At 41.5% G+C, this 13,654-nt stretch overlaps 1 protein-coding gene across 2 annotated transcripts in view; it reads right to left on the bottom strand.

Annotated features, from left to right (window-relative positions):
- akap12b (A kinase (PRKA) anchor protein 12b) overlaps positions 1 to 13,654 on the bottom strand; it is a 46,090-nt gene that overhangs the window by 2,319 nt on the left and 30,117 nt on the right. Inside the window, exons 1-2 of one of the 2 annotated variants that reach the window (XM_032585872.1) lie at positions 8,574 to 8,841; positions 1,388 to 5,434 (exon numbers count right to left, since the gene is read on the bottom strand). In XM_032585872.1, the coding sequence (XP_032441763.1) occupies positions 1,392 to 5,434; positions 8,574 to 8,598 (4,068 nt within the window). In that variant the 5' untranslated portion in view covers positions 8,599 to 8,841 and the 3' untranslated portion in view covers positions 1,388 to 1,391. Of the gene's footprint in view, positions 1 to 1,387; positions 5,435 to 8,573; positions 8,842 to 13,654 lie in introns of those variants that run through there. The other variant, XM_032585871.1, reaches the window with a different exon arrangement.

Here is a 13,654-nt window from a genome sequence, read left to right as displayed (position 1 = left end):
TGTTCTTTGTTTTTCCTTTTTACACAGGAAATCAAACAAGACACATTTATTTGAAACAGGAGTTAGTGTGCAAGCAATGATCTTCCTGTGTGAAACATACTGAAAATGAAATGTGAAGCAGTTTTGGTCAGAGTTACTGTCAGAAAAAAGGAAAATGATGTACAAAAACTATGTTTTTAAGTCATTTTCTACATTTTGACACTATATTTCTATTAGGTAGTTATGCTTAGCACAAATGTTTTTCATGTTTTGCTCTCAGTATGTGTTTCAAACAGGAAGATCATTTGTGCTGAACTGCGTCCTTGCTACTTTTTCATGTAAATAATGACCTGCAGACATGATAAAAGTACATTGATCTGGTTTCCCATAAACCACTATAATGTTTTAGAGTTTGGAGTTGTTTTAAGATCTCTGAAGCTGTCTTGGTCTGCAGTCCTCTTCAAGTAGCTTCAGCTAATCTGGATTTATACTAAATGAAATGTTCACTGCAGATAAAATGAATTCAGGATATGACATAAAATAACACACAATATTAAAACTGAAAAATGACAACAAATACTTTAGATTTGTATACACTGCAAAAGAGTCACTACTCCCCTTACAATTTTTTTAATTAAGTTTTTGATCCAGTTCATTTTTAATAGTAGAAGTCCACAATAATGTTGTCTTGTGGTACTATAAACTCCTACTCTCGTTTACAGTGTTTTCTTTTAGGCAAAAAATATGTGTGCTTTTTAAATGCTTCACTGGAGCCCACATTTTTCCTGCTTTCCTTTTTCCTCTTAGTATAGGCGTTAAAAGTAAACCAGCATGACAGAATAATAAATATGAAGCAAACTATTCATTGGTCATGTCAGCTAACATCAGCTAAAGTCTGCATCTGCTAACCTAGATATATAAGACTTGTAGATTAAGTCAAAACTGGGGAAAGATAAACAACTTCTGTTCTTTGAAGCTTTGTAATCAAACCTTACAAATGCTGACTTCGACATGGTTTCTGGACTCCATACAGAGCCGGTGATAGAAGAAAAACAGGAGGAGAGAGCAGAGGAATCATAATCAGCCTTTCAGCACAAGTTCATCTGCCCCTCACACACACCGCTTCCCTTTAAGACCCGAGCCTACAAAGACGGGGGTCAATGGCGGCATTCCTGCTTTGATATCAAAGGTACCCTGGTTACTCAAAGCCTGAACAAAAGCTTTTTCATCTAGTTGGCTGTGCAAATCCCCTCCCTACTCTCTAATAAAAGTAGGACCCATTGATGTAAAAAAGAAAAACACCATTTGATAAGCCAGCAAAAGAATCCCTGCTTTTTTTCCAACATTATTTAGTAAAAGGATTTGCTTTAAATAAAAAGATATGCTTTATGGTGTAATGTAGTCTTACCTGCTCATGACGCTGCTGTGATCTCTGTAGACACAGGCTCGATCTCCTTCACTGCCTCCTCAATCACCTCGATCACTTGCGCCATCACCTCCGCACACTTTGCTGATGGTTTTTGCTCCTGTTGGCTTTCGTCTGCGTCCAAGGGTTGACTGGCAGCAGCAGCTTCAGCAGAACTGGACTCCTGAGGTTCTTCTGTCAGGTCTGAGAGTTTGTTTTGTCTTGAAGGATTCTCAGCTGTCATGCTGGTGTTTGAACTCTCACCATCTAGCATCTCCACGGTTTCTACTTTCACGGGCTGCTCTTCAACCTCCTCGGCCGATTGCAGGACCACCTGTGTTGGCATGTGGGTCTCAACCGCCTTCTCCTTTTTCTCCTCTGAAAGGGCCTCCGACTTGTTTCCATTCTCAGAGGTTTCTTTCACTTCTCCCTCCTGATCTTTTTCACTTTCTTCAACGTCTTCGCCTTTGATCTCTGTTATTTGTTCCTCAATGACAGCATCTTCACTTACTTGTACTTCCACAGCTTTCTTCAAGTCCTTTTTGGGTTCCTCCTCCTCATTGTTGTCCTCTTTAATGTTTTCTGTGATCTCTATTGGGACAGTCTCTATGACCTCCATAGCAACACATAAGGGCTGAGGGGATTTTTGGTCTGGTTTCTCATAGACGTCAGGAACAGGGGTGTCAGTGATGATAACTTGGTCAGCTGTGATGCCGGTTTCACCCTCTATGGTAGCTGTTGCCTGGACTGGTGTTGGGATGGTTGCTATTGGCTTTTTGGGTTGTGGTGCATCTTCTAAAACTTTATCTACAGCCTCCTTAATGACAGTTTTTGCAATGACCGCACTCTGAGTCTCAATCTCTGTGTTCTTCTTGGCCTCATTTGGAGCAACAAGCAACACTGTCTCAGTGATTACAGCACTTTCCTCACTTGGCACAACAGCAGGAAGAGCAATTTCAGCCCCCTCTATGTTTTGATTTTCTCCGGCCACCTCTTCTACATCCACAGCACATTCCTTGGACTCCATAGTTACCTCAGAGACTTCTACACTCTGAATGCAGACAGCTGTTTCTGGAATAGACTCTATAGCACTGACCACAGTTTTAGGGGAGTTCTCCATCCGTCTTGTGGGCTGAATGACCTCAGAGTTCTCTGTGCTGACAGCTCCAAGCTTCTCAATCTCAGACTCGTAGCTCTCACTGGCCACTTCAATTTCTGCGACTTCACTCAATTTGACTGCAAGAGGCTCAAGCTCCAGAGTTTGGACTTTGTTAACATGAGCCTGGAGCACAGGATCTTCTGAAACAGCAGCTTCTTCTGGTTCTAACGGCTTCTCCTCAACCACCATTTCAACATCAGTAGCATGACCAACAGGTGCCATGACTTCTAATGTAGGTTCCACAGGCTGCTCCACAGCAACTTCAGCAATCTCCTTTGTCACAAGACCGATACAAAGAGCCGAGGCCTCACCTTGTGCATGTTTCTCCAGGAGGGCAATGGTTACAGGCTTGGCGTTTTCTGTTTCTGGGTCATTCTCGTTTTTTTCAGAAGCTTTTTCGAGAGGAACATCTTCCAGAGTCACAGATGTCTGGGTGGGGATTTCAGTGATTTGAGCCTCAATAGCACCAATGATTTCTTCTGCATTGTTCTGCCTGGGACCCTGTGGAACAGGGGAGGTTGCCGCAGCTGGAGCTGGAGTAATAGGCTTCACCTCGGCGGTGGACAGTCTACGTCCTGTGCGACCTAGACCTATAGGAGGAGCAACCAGGTCGTCAGTTTCGTCCTCTGCAATGTCAGTGTCGACAGATTTAGGTGTAGCAGCATTTTCCACCTCCTCTGGAATATCACTTAGCTGATCATGTTGGTCTTCTGCACCTTCAATGCTGGCTGGAATCCATGATGGTGCTCTATCCTCAGCAGACACTTTAGTCTGGACTGTAGCTGCTTCTTTTGGTGCTTCCTGTGCTACTTCAACTTGGTCGTCATACTCTGAGAGAGGAACCACAGCTGGCGTGTCAGAGTCCTCCTCACCTGAGCCGTGGTCTGCAGATGGTTGCTTTTCTACCACCTTCTTCTTACGTCCGGGGAAGAGCTTCCTCAAAGAGAAAGAGGACTCTTCTTTTTGTATTTCTGTGTCTTGCTGGGCTTGGTCAGCAGCCCCATCTGGCTTCTCCTCACTTTTGGGCTTATTTTTTGACATAACCAAGCGTTTCAGTGTGCTCCAGGGTGACTCTCTCACGGGAGGTGCACTTACTGGCTCAGGTGCAGAAGCTACTTCTTCGTTTTCAGGATTTTGGGAAGCATCGGTGGCATCCTCGTTTTTTCCCTCTTCTTTCACATGTTCTTCTGCTGCTGTTGCTCCTGTTATCTCCTCTTCAGTTTTGGTCTCCTCCTCATCAGAGTCAGAGGTCTTCCTTGTCCTCTTTTTAGGTCCACCCATACACATCAGAGCCTCCCAGGATACAGAAGTGTCCATTTTCTTCTTGGTCTCCTCAGTGCTACTGGTCAGTTTCTCTGTGTTTTCAGTTTTTGGCTCTTCCTCTGGACCCTTGTCTTCTTTCCCCTCTTCCTCCTCAACACTTTTTTCTGCCAGTGGAGCACTCTCGGATGAGGACAGAGTGGCAGACTTAGCTGGTTTGTCACTTGTGCCTTCATCTTCACTATCAGAAGACCTTTTTGCATGTTTCTTGGGGGTTACCAGTTTTCTAAAGGAGGCAATGACACTATCTTTTTTCTTCTCACCATCAGATGCAACTTCCCCTTCAGTCTCTTGGCTGGACTCAAGTTGGTTTGCCTCTGCGGCGACAGGATGCTCTCCTGAGGCTTCTGGAGATGAAGGCCCACTGTCAACTTTAGCAGCCTCTTCGGACTCAGCAGAAGACTGGGGATGTTCTGTCCCTTGCTCCCCAGACTCTGTGAGTTTTGACTCTGACTCTTTCTTGTTTTTTTGTCTCTTAGTTGAGAGTTTCTTCAGGCCAGCTCCAGTGAAGAGTTTCTTCAAGGGGCTTCCGTGAGACTTGGACTTTTCCTGTGATGACTGCAGCTCAGCCTCTGCACTCACTTCAGCTGGAACCTTCTCATCCGCACTTGCTTCAGCCTTTTGGTCTTCATGCTTGCTCTGATCAGTAGTACTTTCAGTTGGAGTTGTAACCTCTTGGGTAGCATCTGATTTCGCCTCCTCCTGGGTGCTCGGTGCTTCGTGCTTGGACTCAGGTTCAGATTTCGCCTCCGCAGGAGTTTCTGCTGTCTGCTCTTTAGTTTCCTCCTCTGTTACAACAGCCTCCTCTTTGGTTTCCTCCTCTGACACAACATTCTCCTCCTTCACTGACTGCTCTGCCACATCTTTCTCCCCCTTCTCCTCAGCAGTGGATTCTTCTGATTTAGCTGTCTCCTCTTTTTCAGCAGCCTCCTTTTCCTCCTCTTCCTTCGTCTTTTTGATGCTGGATTTTTTTCTCAAGTTTGAGAAGAGTCCCACGAAGAAGAGCTTTCTGAAGGGGGACATACCAGTCTCCTTGGGTGGAGGTGTGCTCTCTGCTTCTTTCTCTGCTTTTTCCTCCTTGACTTCTTCATTAGCGGCCTCGGCAGCAGCGCCTTCAGGTTGAGCGTCAGTGGATTCATCTATGTCTGTTTTTTTAGCGGTCTCTCCCTCAGGGGTAGATGCTTCTATCTGGGCCTTATTTTCATCAGATGGGGTTTTCTCTTCATCTGCAGTATCCTCATTGTCCTTTGCAGGTTCTTCAGTTGAGCTGATCTCCTCTTCTTTATCTTTGACCGTTAGAAGAGTCACAGGGTCCGTCTCGTCACTTTTGTCCTTCTTAAGGGTGAATTTCAAGCCCACGATGGTGAAAATCTTCTTGAAGCCGACCTCACCTGCATCATCCGTCTTCTCCTCTGCTACCTTCTCTTCAACAGCGGAAATATCATTTGCGCTTGGGGACTCTTTCTCCATTTTCTCGCCGTTTACATGAGGAGTCCCATCAGCCGGGGCAGTTTCTGTACTCTCTGGAGCCTCTTCCTTCTGACCCAGCGGCACACCATCTGGCTGGCCAACTGAAACGACAAGAAAAGAAAGAACTTTCTGTAAGACTTTGATCAAATTTCTCAATTTAGTTTATTACTTGACTCTGTGTGCACTTTTGTGCCTTAGAAAGATTCCTAATGAAATCCCCATGATGTTCATATAAAGCCATCATCTGTAACCTTCATTTAATGATGAGGAAATCAAATCACTTACAGAGTCAAAATAATTTACTCTATATTTCATATAAAGTTTTAAGTAAAAAAGATATTTGTAAAGATCCTAACCTTCTGGTAACTATTCGTTGGTATAACTTTGCTATGTGCAAATGGGAAAAAGCATATGAGCATCAATACAGATAAATAACACACAATTGTAATGGTACACTATTGAATGCTAATGCAGTTTTAGATTACTAAGCTACTCTAAAATGTGTTGGGGCTTCATTGTGGTGCTTTTAAGGTCCAGACAGAGACACTTATCTCACTGTAGGCATTCCTCTGCAGCTGAACACATGTTGGGCAAATGTTGCAATAATAGCTGAGATAGCAGACATAAACCACAAGTTCAACATGTCGGTCTGTCAGTGTTTTGACAAATGTAGGCGTTTTGCCGAGGGGAGCAGCGGGGCTGCCGGAGGCTCCTCAGATCTTACTACAGTCTGGGAAATTTCACGTCTAAAATCCCTGGGGTCTCTAAAAAAAAAAATCCTAGAATGATTTATGCTCTAGGAATCAGGTTACAGGATTACACACAGAGCAACTAAGCTGCTGTTTAAACCAAGCTCATCGTGGGAAATAATCTGCCAGTTAATGAAGCCAACTTGAGTAAATTAGTGGTTGCATAATAAATTTCTTTTCTTTTTCTTTTTTTTAACCGAAAAATTTAAATTTAAAATTCTATTCAATAAACTGAAATAGAATTATTTTTTTGTAGTGCTTGAACTCAGTTCTTGGTCATTTCCAGCTGAACTCATCTGCTTAGTAACTCTCTATAATTTAGATGTTGTCGTTCCACACAAAAATGTTAAACTGCACATCGGCCTACGTCCCTTGTTTCTGAATTATAGACATAGACGGCGTACCAAGAATATCTTAACTTTCAAATACAGAAAATGTTTGCCTGGGCAACCAAAGATGAATGTTTTTTTCTCAAACACTCTTAATTTATCTACTAAAAGTGTGATGAAGGACATTCCTGCCTTTTCTGTCTTAAGAGGAATGCAAATTATGCCCAACCCTAACATTTTTTTTAGATGAGCTCAATGTAGTGTGAGTTTAAATAGCAAGGGACTTCAAGAATGTTTGTTTCCTTTTTTTTTTTAGTTAAACTGTGTCTTGCCTCTGCCCATGTACTATTCAAATTAAACAATGCAACACCCTCCCACCCCCCTTTCAATATCTCTCCTTAAAATAAGTCCCAATCCCCTTGACCCAAATTCCACCACAGCAGGATGGAAGGGGTCCCACCCCCCTTCCCAAACCAGACACAAGCATACAAAAACACAATAGCCTCCAAGCCCTCACTGGCCCCTGGAAAATAAAGGAAGGGGGGTGGTCGACCTTTTTGTTATCAAAAATGGCTACAGCTAACAGGAAGTTTAAATTGTTGAGTTTGACTGCAGTGGTAAATAGGAAAAGGATTCAAGTGACAATAAAGGTTTTGTAGCTTTTTTTATTACATGTATGGTACTTTTTTTTTTATTACCACTAATCTAATCTAAATTCATACAGTCACACCAATTCATCTGAGCTGTTTTCAATTAGTCCCCAGAACAGAAAATGTTATTAAAGAAGAACGTGGGAGGAGTCACACTACAAGTAAGCCACTTCTTTGTGTACCTACACTGTCAATAAAACAGGAACCATGCTGATTTAACAGACCACTGGCATCTTCTCCATCTTTTTGATCTCTGTCTTCTTGCTCAACCAACCGTCAAAGTCCTGGGACTGTAAATATTTGGCGGAGGAGGACGAGCAAAGGCCGGGAAGAATCTAAAGTTAAGCTGGATGGATGCAGGAATGAGGGTGTAGCATATTCCTGACACTCGCCATCATATTTGAGGTGCTTATCTCAGCTGGAGACATATCCTCGTGTGTGAGGGTGATATTAAATATCAGAGCTGCAGCCAATAACTGGTTGTAAATCTACTCCAATCTGTGCTGAAGTCAGGTTGTTTTTCTGTTGGGGCTGTTGCATGTCTCGTTTGGGGTCGCCTTTATCTGCAAGGGCGGGGGCAAGAGACTGTATACAAATACATGCAAATACTTTAGTCTGGGTCTGGAGTTTTAAAACAATAGCAGTCCGTTAAAAACAGGGCAAGGAGACATCGTCACCCTCCCCCAACGGAGACGATACTTAACACCCCCCATACACACACTAACATCTTTAAAGGTGTGGTCAGAGCATCTCTGTTTGTGCAGAGGGGGGGAGGACATCAAGAGTTATAATCCACTCAAATAAAACAACATTGTACTAAACCAGTGAGTTTCTAATTTATTGTGATGCAATCCTGCTCTACTTAAACCATCCTGTTGAGTTAAGATGACGGAAACTGGGAAAGAGGATATGTTTTGGCATGCAATCAATTCCAGACTCCCCTTTCTCTCTATTTCTCTCTCTCCCTACACATCCTCCGTGAGTAAATATCCCCACTGGGAGTTAGAGTCGCACTAATCTAATAAAACACCTCACATCATGGGATGCAGTGTGTTGACTCAGATGTTGGTCTGTACAATAAAAAAAGAAAATCAAAGATGAACATTTGATGGACATTTTTCCACTGCAAAGTTTGAGACATGTTTAAGATGTTCTCACTGATTCAGGATAATAAATCCAGAGATTATTGCTACGAAATGTGTTTGCAAAGTTAAGTAAAGCAGATTTTCTTACATTGTGATGTTCTGCAGTAATCTAGGCAAAGCTTTCTCCAACTGAGATCACTCATCCATGCCAAAACATCCAGAAACCACAACGCAAACTAACCACACCCTTAGTACAACAATGATTTTGGCAATACTCAGTTACACAAGGAAAACACACTTGAATGAGTCCCGTTATATTCAAATCAAATGAATGGATACAGATTTACAACATAAATAGATTGACTTAATTCTGACTTCGACAGACACAAAAAGTAACAGTGTTTCAGACATAAAAAGCGGTTCCTACCTGTTAAAGTAATTGTTCCAAGCATTGGGAGAAGCCAGAAGAAAAGCAAGCCCAAAAAAAGATGCACCAAATTAAGATTTTGAAAACTGAAGAAAAAAAAAAATCACGAGTAAGCTCTAGCAGTCTATTATTTTCCTTCCCTTCTCTTCACACTTTGTAAAAGTAAGCCTTCCCTCCTCTGAGTCCCTCTGAGGGCTTGAGTTGTTTCTTCTCACTTCCAGCACTCCTCAGTCAGTCAGCAGAATGAAGTGAACAGAGGTCTCCACACACATTTCAACAGACTGACACACATGTCACGGTTAGGACCACCCCTGCCTCCCCCCTTCTTTTCTTCCCACCTCCCCTTGCCTTTCTTCAGCTGTTCTGAATGAACCCCCCCCCGCCCTGCGCCTCCTCCCTGTCCCCACTCAGCCCTCCATCCTCCTCTTTCTCCTCTCCTATCCACTGCCTCAGAACTCATCGTCCAGCAACGTCTGCAGCGCGTCATGTGATACTCCAATTTAGCCTTTACTACTGACAACCTAAAAGTATCAATAATGTGTCAAAAGTATAAAAATCTGAAAAGTGTGGCATGGATTTTGCTACATTTACTGCTGCAAATCTTTTGCTGTATGATGCTTGCACCAGCTTTGCACATCTAGAAACTGACTATTAAGGTTGAATTTAGAGTCTCTATGAAGATCTCATTAAGTCTTTAGATTCTCAGTTGGTTTTATGTCTGGACTTTGACTGGGCCATTTCAACACATGAATATAGTTTTATCTAAAATAGTCACCACGTCTCTGGCTGTATGTATATGATTATAGTTCTGCTGGAAAATGAACCTCAAGTCTTAACCAGGATTTAGAACAGCTTTTTACTTTAAAATAAACACTGTATATACATATTAACATTCCAGACCTATTCAATAAATTGGAAAATTATTGAAAGGTCCATGTAGTTCAGTAACTCAGTTCACAAGATGAAACACATTATAGATGAATTACATACAGACTTGTATTTAAAAGCCTTTATTTCAGTAAATTATGATAATTTTCAATTTATAGCTCAAGAAAAGATAACATTTGAGATTATAATAATACATTAGGCCAATAAACAAAATTAACATAAAGATGTGGGTTTTGTAAAAATTGTTTAATTTCTGTTTGAAGGTTCAAAATGCACTGTTAATTAGGCAAACAAGCTTTGTTGGAGTGAATTTGCTAATTTATAGAATGGCGGTGTTTATGTTCAAAATGTTTGTACATTGGGAAGAAACCTGTTGTTTCTGCGCACAAACATGGCAAATAAAGCTTATTCTGATTCCAGCTTCTCAAGACAGAATTTAACTGGAACCCCACAGCATGATTCTGCCACCACCATGTATTACCACAGATGAAAAAATGTTAATCATCTTGAAATTGAATAAAATGTGCCCCTTTAACTCTCACCTCTTTATACATTTTCAGTTTTGGAAAAACTTACGGCATCTTTTAATCAGCTGTTTTTTCAGAGGAGGCTGGTTTTTATCCTATTCGGGGTTTTTTTTGTTTTTCTTAGAAGCAGTCCTAAATACACGTTCTCTCTGTCTTTCCTATAAAAGGAGGCGTCCAGCCTTGTACATCGTGGCTCATGTCAAACGTCCTGTAGGAATGCTGATTGAGGTAACCCAGAGTGAACTTCAGCACTTTATATGAACACTAATCTCCCAGCTGGCTTTCATTGAGCTTCTAAAACCTAATAGAAAAGTGCAAAACTTGTCCTTGAACATGATTGTTCATATCCAGATCCTCAACTTAAATCACGAACCAGGAGTGCCGCCAAGTCTCCACATGGCTCCTGATGTTTGAATGCTAATAGGGCCCCTCTCAATTGCTCCAATGCAGACACGTTTACCTCAGCTTTTGTCTGAGCTGGGAGAGAGACCAGAAGGAATGCAGATAATTCCTCAGGTAAATACCGGCATAATCAGATCTCTCACACTTCTGCATTGTCCCACAAGAATGTGTGAATTCCAAACAGAGAGCTCCCAACCGAGTGATAACAGCAGCGATCGAGTAGCTTGAAAGTCTGACATCAGCGTCCCCCCCTCCTCATGGAGAACGCACCTGAGATTCCAGGTTACAAGTCTGCATCTGTAAATTTGGCGCTTCATCATGTGCGAGTCATTAAATCTGTTTGTCTGTCCTGCAAACGTCGCTTGCAAATCATCCCGTCAGAGCAAGCAGGGGTGCGATTAAAAATGGGAGTTGTTTGGATGTTTGTGTGCGTTAAATTAAGCGGAGGAAGTTGAAAATCTACTAATAAGAGATCATTTTGGAAAGAAAATTTCAGTGGATAACAACATTATTTTTTATAACATTATGCAGGAGGAGACCCTTGAAATGCTGCTGTGTGAGGCGTCCTTTCTCCAACTGGTAACAAAGTTACATATACTCAGTCATAGGAATATCATTTTATTCCAGCTATGGATTAAAAAACAGTCAGTACCTAAAGGACTATTTTAATCTTAGTCATACACTTTAAATGTGTTGCAAGGATGAAGCTTTCTTTCATCCTAGTGACTCATCTGATGGGTATGTAACTATTTGTACTCTGCTACATAACGGCCACCACAGCGGCGCATAATGCTGAGTGGATGGTGAGTCAGGCTGATGGGAATTTATGGAGTAAAACCGACCCGCATTTCCTTTTTCCCTCTGAACTTCCTTCATGTGACTCACCCACATCAGTCACATTCCTGGACTTCCATACATACCGACACATTTTTATTTAGACAGCAGAGGGAAACTGCAAACAATACAAAATGAACTATAGAGGAACAATTTTCTTTTTGCTTATCAGTCTCTCTTGAAGTGTGCCACATAAGACGCATAAGCCTGAATGAATGCTGAATATTAACGTTTCTCAAACTTTCTTCATAATGGATGAATGATCAAGTCAACGTAAAGCTAAAATCCAAACCGGAAATGTCTTCTTAACTCAATCTAACACCAAAATAGTTGTCCGCTTCTCTTTGTTGATCTCAATAATCAAATTAAGCTGTTAAACATCTTGAACTTCTTGTGGCCCAGTCATGACAAGGCAACTATCCACAATTTATTTATTCTAAAGTTAGTAGTCCAAGAAAGGCTAGAACAGTTTCTTTGTGTCTTTGTTTTCCATTTGATCATTAGCACCATGACATCACACACTCACTGCAATGACCAGCTGAGTCCAAAGAGACAAAAAGATAAAACTTAAACTGTAAAACTCTAAAACTCAAATAGGACGAGCAGAACTCTCGATTACAAGCTAAAGCAGATGGATGTAAACAAGAGCCGGTGGCTGGTTATCCTGTGATGCATTTATCTCTGGACTTGAACATTTCCCACCTGCAAGTTGGGAAATAACAGCACTGTCCTCAGTAACAAGCTAACTATTATTAGCAACACAAGCTAATAGCAATGTAACTTTTTAGAACTATGTAATTATTTATAAAGCGCCTTTCAAGATATAAAATGAGCCAAAAATGGGTAAAAAATAAAAATAACATTTATGTTTTTAAATATTCAATTCAATCCAGTTTTATTTATGTAGAGCCAAATCACAACAAATGCCATCTTTATAAAATCCTTTCAATTCAATCATACATGTGTTCAAATTGATGCTAGTTATCAAACAGTACAATAAGCTCAATTAATATTTTTAAAAGTTTCTATCTGCAGAAACCCAACAGTGCTGATCTTACATTACATGCATTCAAATACTAAAGGAGCATGATCAATATTAAGAATTGTGTGTGAAAGATTTACATGAAAAGCAACCATTTCATCAAACCAGTTGCAGTGCTCAACTGGTGTTAGAACCAGCTTTGCACTGGTTATTCGTAGTTCCACAGCTCCAGGTTCTGGCTCTTGACCCCGAGATCCGATACCAACACAGCTCTGGGATTAATAATATTTATTATATTTAGTTTCACACACACACAGGGTGTCTGGGCTCTCCCTTAGAGATAGGGTGAGAAGCTCGGTCACCTGGCAGGGACTCAGAGTAGAGCTGCTGCTCCTCCACATCGAGAGGAGCCAGTTGAGGTGGCTCGGGCATCTGGTCAGGATGAACCATGAACTATTTATTTTTTATAGAACCGGTCAAGAACTGGATCTAGCATCAGTCCTGATCAAGCTCTTGAACTATTTTAGTAAAAAAGTTTCAACAGACTTGGTCATTGATAAAAATAAGAAAAGTACACATCCCTGCAGCCTCTCCTGGCTTTTAAAGTATGACAGTCATACTGGATTTTAAAGTTAGGTTTAGTTGAGAAATATTTCTCAATCCCTCTAGGAGTCTTCATGGGCCTTTCTGCTTGTTTGACAAAATTTGACTTAGCAGAAAGTAAAATTAAGTCGGCTTTTGGGGTGGCTTTTCTTAATTTCTCTCATAAAAATCAACAGAACAGAAAATGTTGTGGCGGCGTCTTAAAATGTCTTGACAGCTCAGAAAAGTAATATATTGACAAAGAAAAAACTTTCACAAGATGAAAACAAGTCGAGAGACACTTTTCTCCTTTGTGTTTCAGCAGAAAAATGCTGCTCTGATTAAAACAATTCTTCATCCAAGCAGCACATTTTGTAACCAAACTTCAACAACGCAGAGCTGATTTGTTGGTGGCTGACGCCCCACATATCTTGCTGGATCAGAAAACGTCCCTGAACTGAGGAATGTTTGAGGTGGGGTCTTGTGTTCAGGCAGGAGGGAGAGGGAAGTGGGGGTTCGGGGTGATGGGTGGAGGCGGCTTTTTTGTGGCTTATTTATAAATGAATGACATCACCAGACAGCTTCGGAGACGCCGCCTCTCACACTTCCAAGAACGGGAAAATATGATGTTAAAATAAGTGGAGGAAATGGGAGAAGGTAAGAGAGGCCGGCTGAGACCAGAGAGATTTGTTTCACTGTGTAATTCTCCTTTCTTCTATATCTTTTGCTCCTTTCACTCTGTCATTTATTCCTCCTATTTAATCCCACTTTCTTTTCAGTCATTCCTGCACTTCAATGCCCCAGTTCTTCTGTTGCACTCGGCTGAAGTGATGGATGAAGAATGTCGGACAGGAAATGCAGTCAGC

The sequence above is a fragment of the Xiphophorus hellerii genome, chromosome 15, assembly GCF_003331165.1.
Source record: "Xiphophorus hellerii strain 12219 chromosome 15, Xiphophorus_hellerii-4.1, whole genome shotgun sequence".
Lineage (NCBI taxonomy): Eukaryota > Metazoa > Chordata > Actinopteri > Cyprinodontiformes > Poeciliidae > Xiphophorus > Xiphophorus hellerii.
Note: the sequence above shows the minus strand (reverse complement) of the source record. Positions and strands in the feature narration are given on the sequence as shown.